At 33.2% G+C, this 9,382-nt stretch overlaps 1 protein-coding gene across 1 annotated transcript; it reads right to left on the bottom strand.

Moving 5' to 3' along the window:
• Positions 1-597: 597 nt before the first annotated feature.
• Positions 598-4,009, bottom strand: LOC132748907 (uncharacterized). Its single transcript, XM_060738577.1, has 2 exons — positions 3,920-4,009; positions 598-3,301 (listed from the first exon to the last, which is right to left on the bottom strand). The coding sequence occupies exon 2, from the start codon at positions 3,294-3,296 to the stop codon at positions 2,244-2,246; it is 1,053 nt and encodes a 350-aa protein (XP_060594560.1). The 5' UTR covers positions 3,297-3,301; positions 3,920-4,009; the 3' UTR covers positions 598-2,243.
• Positions 4,010-9,382: the final 5,373 nt, after the last annotated feature.

The following is a 9,382-nucleotide window of genomic DNA, read 5'->3' as shown; positions in this document are numbered from 1 at the left end:
TTCAAAAATATTTCAATGTTATTATCTTCAAGTATAACTGAAACATCGTTATTACATAACATGTAATTTTCTAAGTCATTTAGGTACAGAGAAAAAATTACCGGTGACAAATTTTCTCCTTGTCTTAAGCCCCTATAACAACCAAAAAAATTTGAAAATTTGCCATTTACAGATACACATGACTTGATTTCACTGTACATATTTTTTATTACATTTAAAAAACTTCCAGAAATATTGTATTTGACAAGTTTACACCAAACGCCTGCTCTCCATACAGAGTCAAAGGCTTTTTGAAAGTCAATAAAAGCACAAAAAAGTTTTGTTTTCTTATGTTTAAGGTAATCTGTTAACATGTGGAGAATAAAAATATTATCAACAGTTGAATGATGCTTCCTAAATCCAGCTTGGTTTGAATTTAATAAATTATAACTTTCTAAATATTTTGTCAATCTTTCATTTAGTATACTTGTAAATAATTTCCCTATACAACTAAGCAATGTAATAGGTCTATAGTTTTCAGGCATTTCAATACTACCTTTATTTTTATAGATTGGTACAATACATCCTGTCAACCAAGAATCTGGCAAAAAACCAGTGTTAAGAATACAGTTAAACAATTTGTGATAAAGTGGTATAAGTAAAGTACTGCTTCCCTTAATATATTCGTTAGTAACTTGATCCAGACCAGCCGCCTTGCCATTCTTAAGTTTATCTATTGCTCTTTGTATCTCAGAGATTGTTATGCTATCATTAAGCCCATTATCAAAATTAACATTTGGATAGTCTGTTTCTGGGTTGTCATTTGCATCTACTGTATCTGTATTAAGCTGTCTATAAAAATCATAAAATGCTGAAACATCAACATCAGTCATTTGTTTTTTCTTACTTATACTATTAACATAATTCCAATATTCTTTAGGCGATGAGTTTTTCATGTTTCGTATTTTCTTTCTCTGCTCCCTTTTAAAATTGACAATACTTTTTCTCATAATATACTTATAATTTTTACTAGAATTATATAAATCAGACATGTTACGTTCATTTTTTGTCCATTGGTATTTTCGCTTACATCTATGATATAACGTTCTAGCATTTCTGCAATCATTATCAAACCAAGGCTGTCTACAGCCATCTGAAATATTTGTTTTCATTTTTTGTATACCAAATGTTTTCTTTGCAGATACAAGGAGTGTATTTTCAATGTTTCGAAAAATAGAGTTAATAAAATCTTTATCAATTTCTTCGCAGCTTTCGATTTCTCTTAACATATCATCAACTTTATTACTGTTAATATTGTCAAGAAATACATTTGCTTTGGATTGAGTCCAACCTTTAATTTTCTCATTGGAAGAATAAGTCTGCCTTAAATTATTTTCAACAATATGCGATAAATTGAAATTGATTGGACAGTGCACATCAGAGTATAATGCGTTAAATTCGTCTATAGTAAAACCGTTAAATAGTTTTAGTGCGTGTGCTGAAGCTATTACATAATCAACAATTGAAGAGTTTTTACAAGTAAAACTACCTACATTTTTATCTGTAAACGACCTTCCGTTTAAAATCACTGTTTCATTCGATTTACAAAAATCTACAAGATCTCTTCCTAAACGATTAGCAACTTTATCCATTGAAACACGTGCTACAGAAAAATCATTTTTTCTCAACTCGTTTAAAATATCTACATCAAATATACTGTTATATTCAATATCTATAATATCAAAAAGTTTTTCATCAACTTGCAATATATCATCAACATTACCAGTTCTAGCATTGAAGTCACCAAATGTAACTATATGTTTATAATTGGTACAGAAATTTTCATACTCTGTGTAAAACAAGTCATATATATTTTTGTTGAAATATTTAGTATTTTCTGGTGGGATGTAAACAGAGCCAAAAATAACATCTTCGTCTGTTTCAAACAAACATTTTGATAATTTAAACCACTGAACATATTCACATTCAGTATCAATCTGGGTAAAGTATTTTCTCAAGAAGTTTTTAACAAAAATCGCAATGCCTCCAGACTTCCTAGCAACTTTTTGTTTCCGATTTTTATAAATACAATAGTAATTTTCAAAATTTATGACATCAAGATCATCAAGATGTGTTTCACAGCATGAAATTATATCAAAAGATGAAAGATAAGATTGAAATTCTGGTATAGTGCTTTTTGAGCATAACCCACAAACATTTAAACTACAAAATGAAATAGATTTTGAATTGCCACCATGGCAAGCCTATGCTGACACCTGTGAATGTGGTCCGTCGGTGTTTGGTTGATTTCCTTGGCCTTTGTTTTTAATATGGTAGGCATCAGCTTTGACTTCCTCTCCTTCAACGTATAACTTGTCCTTGACCAATACCGCCTTTTTCTTTTCCCTCCTTGCTTGTCGTAGTATCGGGTACAATGGGCGACGTTTATCCTCAATCTCCTCCGGGAATTGTTCATGTATACCAAAGTTTGTGCCCTTAAGAAATCGTCCCGATTTACGAACTCTCTCCCTGTCCTTAAAGAAACTAAACTTAGCAATGATGGGTCGGGGGATTGGTTTACCTCCCTTGTCAAATCTGACATATTTGCTAGAGTGTGGTCTAGAACGATGAACACGTTCAAATTGAATCTCCTCTCTGATTTCAAGTTTGTCACGAATAAAGGAGCGCAATACATTTTCACAGTCTTCACCCTCAGTGTAATCGATATTTGTAAAAACCAAATTGTCTCTCATTGCTCTACACTTAACATCTAAAAGCTCCTCTTTAAGACTAGAATTAACAGCTTTCATTTCGATCATTGCGGCTCTTATTTCATCATTTTCACGCGTAATAGTTTTCACAGACAGTTCTAATTCATTTAATTTCACAACATCTGTGTTTCTCTGAACCACCATATCATCAAATTGAGAGCTAACAAAATTAACTGATTTTTCAAATTCTTTACTTGAATTTTCTGTATGCTTTAATCTCTGTTCAAAGTCAATAATTTTATTGTTCATAGATTGCACAGATTTTTCAATTTTGTCCAATTTATCAAGTTTATTCAGTTTGTCAAGGCCCTTCTCAAGTAACATCAATTTGGACATTAACGCATCATATTCAGATAACGTAAGAGTTACCTTGCTTTCAGATGTTTTTTGTGAGGCTTGCAGAACTTTTCCTGAGTCTAGGTCAAGATAGGATAAGTCGCCCTCATTATGGTCCGAGGAGTCAGAGCTAAGAGCTGAACGTAGTCTTTTTGCTGCCTGGTTTCGACCCCCCAACGTTGTTCTAGGTGTATTATTATCAAATTCCATTTTACCTGAAAACAATCTGTACAGAGCACGCAATAATAAACAAACTAAGGCAAAAATAAATATTTATTCAGTCAGTTGGGTGTATTTGGCTCTGTTACCTATTATGCACACATGTATTTAATATATCTCTTGTTATTATTATAGTGCGAGTTTAATTATCACCAATAATGCATTGTTTTCTTTAACATAGCACTACACTACATATTATTCTGATCACAAGGGTGTCTGGTTATAAATGAGTAAATAAAAAAAACATATAAAAAATAGCGCAGAGTAAATGATATATATAAGTATATATAAGTACGAGTATAAGTACAAGGGGGACAATCAAGCTCGCACAGACGTAGGTGTTCTAGATATTGAACCAAAAAATGAAAACACAAACGATTAACAGTTATCAGTTATTGATATGATACCCGCCAGCTATTTTATTGTCTATTTGTCTACTGTGTGCACTTGTTTTGTGTTTATTCAACTGGAAAGTAATCGAAAATGGCGATCAAATCTACCTTGTTTACGATAATTTAGCAAAGTTTAACAGAAAATAACTCTTTTAATACTGATCAAATTCCAAAAGCAACGATATCATTCCATAGGTAAAGTAATGACAAAAACGTATTTACCAAATGTACTACTCCAAAATTCAAAATATCAGCAAAAGAAGGAAAATTACACAGAGCCAAATATCACAACCTTACACAACCTGATCACAAAAATCCCTAAAATATCAGAAGTACCATGTAGTGGGAATGATTAGACAAGCGGAATACTCCTTTCATATTGCCTAATTCCAACTAATTTGAACAGCAGGTGTCAAGCGCAGGTGTCAATCTAACTAAAATTCAGATGATTGACATCAGGTTGTGTAAACGTAATCTGTAGACGACTGCTTACATCATTTTTCTGGTATTTTTCTGGTATTTGATGTTTGTAAACTATACAATTGTATCTATGTTTTCTTTTGTTATTTTGTTTATTTTTCGCATCCCTACTGATTACATAGTTCATATAGATATTGGTATAAGTGAATAGACACAATAAAACGTTGCCAAAGCAACACATTCTATTACTATTCAAATGGAGTGTGTTTTAGGGTCCAATATACTTTCGCTAATGTGCCGGTCACTTTCATGGGTTTTAAAATGCATCGTTCTTCTCGATTACAGGCATCACAATATAGCTACATGTATACACGTTTTTTAAATAAAGCAAAATTGAATATCGTAAAAGTCAAAAGAAATTTGTATAAGTACCACAACAATTCAACTGCAATGTAGATTTTAGATTTAAGTAAAAAATTTTTTATATGAATTCGTGCATAAAATCAATATGAACACTTATTAATGTCTACTGTGGTCCATTGTCAGTTGCCTTTATATCGGATAAATATAAAACCTTATTTTATACAGAAGAAACAGTGAAATGAAAATGAAGGAAACATGATTAAGTTCATTGACGAAGTTATGACAATATCCATGAATTGTAACATGCGCTTTGATTGTGAATCAGCTGTACCCATGTAAAGGATGTATCACTAAAACATAGAAAACATGCATCGAATATGAAGTAGTGACATAAATGAGAATAACAAAAGTAATGATTACTAAACCTGAAGATGGACTGACTGATTTAGATCAAGTAAAATACTCCTGGCTTAAGGAGAAAACTGAAACATTACAGATAGCAGATAACATAATGAAAGCGTTTTGTGCTTATAAGACAGTGATCATAAACCTTAAATTTGACATGCCTGTACCATTAAGCACAAGGAATCGTTATAACCCAATAAGCCGCATGTTTGATCAGGAAACAAAGGTCAATGGAACAACATTGGAATTCGTTTCAAAATTAAGTTATATAATATCTGATGTTACTTACGCAAAAGCGGTCTATTCATTTCAACACGACAAATCATCTAACTACATGTATAAAATTAATATAAAGCAAACATTAATGGTGGACATGATATCATGACCATCGTTACCTACGTTTCAGGAAGATTCTGATCTTAAAGCGTTAGCTTCAGTGTTCTTTATTATTTGTCGAAGATCAAGTTTGGTGTCTAAAACGTCTCATTGGTATAATTATAGAGCAGTGCACCAACTCAAGTGTCAGTTTATTGTTGACTTAGACCAAAAGGCTATTGTTTATAAAGACAAAAGTATAAAATGATGTATAGAAAAGACATTGATTTGCATTGATTTGACATTTATGTACGTACTGATCTAATAAATGGATTTCATAGTCTGAAATACATGTAATATATAGACAATTGAACATATGTTTTTCATGTTTCAAAACAGAGATAGAATAATAAACATCATTCTTTAAGACAACATAATTTTTTTATTACTAATAATTACTAAATATGAAACAAAACAGATTAATAAGACATTTTAAGACATGGGTTTAATAATAGTTTCAGACGTAAAATGATTGCAGTGTTTCTCATCTATTTGATGAAAAAAGTACGTCAAGTAAAACAATTTTAAGGAGAAATTCTTTTCTAAGAAAATGCATTAGTTTTCAAGAACGGAAATTGCACTTTCCATAAATATAAGTTAACGTGTGCACTTATAGAAATTATGCAAAAGTGATGAGATATTTTCCTGTTTAACAACACAATCAGTCAGTTAATATTTGATTTCAGAAATACATGCTTTACACACCTTCAGCAATTCTAGGACCATCCAGGTAGGTGAAAGCGTCTAAAAATCTGGTCCATTTATTGTTACGAGTTGACTCTTAAAGCAAATTACCTTTAAGAAAATAACGTTAATGAATGAATGAATGAATGAATGAATGAATGAATGAATGTATGAATGAATGAATGCATGCATGAATTAATAAACAAATTAATTGGATATTTTGGGAAATTACAAAACAACAAGACTTTTATTCACGTTAATGTATTTGTATTGTTTAATGTTTTATTTTATCAAAATATTTATTTTTAATTTTTAAGAGCTAATTCACTACCTAATTTGTAAGAAATATAAAAAAAAACTTATTAATAAAGTATCGTTATCATAGAGAAACAATGTATTTAATGTTAAACTTGCAGGATGACATCAATGGCGATAGATATTGGCGTCTTGCAATCTGCCATAATATTGTTAATAATGCGACCAACAACACTTTTTCAAAATTACGCTGATGTTGTTTCCAAATAGAAAATAATATTATATACACGTTACAATATTTACTCAAATAAATGTATATTAAATAATGGAACAAAGTAAACTACAAAATATATTGTATATTGTAAAACTATAATGTACATTCCATTTACCTAGTTACAGGTAGGTAGGTAGTTTACGTTTAATGTTGGTCCATCTGCTTGCAAGAGCACAAAAAGCACAAAAAACCCTTCACCAGCCATGCACTTGAAGAGTTAATTTTGAAGTGGTGATAATTTACCTTTATGCAATTACCACGGAGTATTAGCCAAAGATATGATTTTTTAGCCAAAAGGAGTTTATTGTACGGCGTCAATGAGAACCTAAATGTATAGTGACCTGCGACAATCAGAAAAGAAGGGCGCTCTTAAAAGCTTAAAAGGGCTGGTGGTGCCAAACAATTACCTAGGTACATATTTTCAGCAATACACTTGTATTTACAGGATTTTTTTGTATTTGATTTTGTCCCTGTTTATGCAGGCGTCACACTGTCCCGAAATTGACACCAGATGGTCATACGAATATGGAATTTTTAATTTCGTGCGAAGATAGCCCCGAAATTGGTCGACAGTCTCTCAACAGCCGAAACAAGTACGATTCCTACAGAAGGTCACGCAATTTTGTACCAAGACGTTTACCAGCAGATCACGCGAAGGTCACGAGATAGGTACACAACGTCGTATTTTGAGTACGATGCCTTCGTACGTGGTTACGAAGGCGTCAAGTGACCTTCACCTTCGGGTGGTATACAACTCACGGCCAACCGTGGCAAATTTCAGTTGCAGATAGTATTGGAAGCTAATTAAACTACGTTTAAACTTTATTTTGGCTCTTCATATTACTATCAAAAACGCTTCTATTCAAACAAAAATCTATGATAAAAGTGATGACTTTGCTTATGGTATAGTAAACTATCCACATTTAGATGGAGACGTACCGCATGCAACATCTGACGGGGTATATGTATATCAGTAAATTAGATTCGATAGAGCTTTTAGCAACGTGAAGGATTTTAACAAGCAAAATATTTTCATTACTAGCAAGCTTCTCAAACAGGGCTACCGCTATTATAAATTACGTAAATACTTTGATTTAATCTCAAAATTCAGAAGTAATTCAAAATGATTTCAATGGAAATGTTATTTACAAACTTCGCAAGATTTTTGGTCATTGTAATTTTTCTGTTGCCTTTACTAAAATTATTAAACGTTTAACCAAAAGAGGTTTTGACCCTACTTTTTAAGATATACCGCATGCTTAGTGTTCACCACTTTTACAGTTGGTCCTTTCCTCTTTTGATTGCATCTGACGGACCAAGTGGGATACTCTATGATGGACAGTTCTTTATGCCCTTTGGGACTGAATTGCTTTAATGTTCATCTTCTGCCTTGCTTCGTCTGGCCCTTGTAGGTGATTTTTTTGTTACTCTGTCTTCCTTTAAAATATTGAGTACTTTTGTTATGGTCATATGGGTATTCCTCTATATGTATCTACATGATCATTTAGGTGTTTTACTTATTGTACCTTTTGAAACCATAACAACTGTTATAAATTTACTTGGCGGGGATTCATTTTATTTACACCGTCTCGTTTATAGGAACATGGCGGGCTAAGAGTGAGGTTTGGTGCACCATTAACCGGTTTAAACTCCCAAGAAGTACTTATGCTGCTGACCGGTCGAAGGCGGCGCCCTTCTTTGTTACTCAGATGTATGTCTTTGTTATTTTATACTGTTTTGGTGACACTTTTGTCGGTGTCCCTTGTTGTTTTCTCGTCTACGGTAAGTATTTTCTCTCCTTTCCCCCCTAGTTTTATTTAAATTAATCATTTATTTGTTTTCTTTGATTTCCTTGTCGTTTACCATTATTTCGTCTTATGTATCATTTAAGTGATAAGCCTATCCGTGCTCTGCCTTGCGCCCTGTCCGATTTTCTGGGGGTCCTCTTGTGTTACTTAGTTCTTGTTGCTGGGTCGTGTTGGGGTTGCGTTCATTGAAAGCTGCCTTTCCTTGTTGACCTTATTTATCATATTTAATAAAACTTTATCATGCCACCCAACGTGGGCCTGTGGGTCTCATCATGTTTTCTAAGGTGTCTTTAAAGTAGCATTGCTGCTGCCTTCTTTTTCTCGCTTGACTTATCATCAAAGCATGTAATTCTGCAGGAAATAAACTGAAAATGATTGTAAATTAATTGCAAATAATGGAAGCTTTTGATGTCTCTGTAGAGATGTGCAAGAGTGACAGATGAGGAAGATGGTCTAGCCGTTTATATGTCCACCATGATAAACATGAACATAAACAACGCTTGAGCCACTAAAAATTGCCTTCTTCGTCCTCATCGTGGTCCCATCTCGATGACATCGTACCAAAATACAATGGCGACACGACGGTATTGCGGGGGCTTCACGTAGTCGTTTAACCTTCTTAAGACAATCGGGAATCTTCGTGTTTTACTTCGTATTGTCTTCTTGAGGCTAAAAATGCCAGATATCACCGATGATCACACGAAGAAAAGACGAAGACTACACGATTTGACAAGATGGCTTCACGACGGCCTTACGAAGGGCAAAATTGACATACGAATTCAACACGAAAATGAACCTTCGCAATGTCTTTGGGCAATATTTTGGCATGCCAAACATTTTGGAACCGCTCACGAAGTTGCTGACGGAGCTTGTAATATTTAGCCGGGGATCATACGATGGCAAAAGATGCCCTCACGAATGGCACGATGTTATTACGATCAGATCCGAATTTGAACATTTCCTTATTCGTGTGTCCATCTGATGCCAAATTCGGGACAGTGTGACGCCTGCATTAAAAAGGACATGTTCGAATAAAATATTATATCTCTTTTAAAAATTGTGTATGTCTATAAAGAGAACACAAGAGCCGCAGTCCCATTT

The sequence above is a fragment of the Ruditapes philippinarum genome, unplaced genomic scaffold (genome assembly GCF_026571515.1).
Source record: "Ruditapes philippinarum isolate M1 unplaced genomic scaffold, ASM2657151v2 ctg118_1_1_1_1, whole genome shotgun sequence".
Taxonomy (NCBI): Eukaryota; Metazoa; Mollusca; class Bivalvia; order Venerida; family Veneridae; genus Ruditapes; species Ruditapes philippinarum.
Note: the sequence above shows the minus strand (reverse complement) of the source record. Positions and strands in the feature narration are given on the sequence as shown.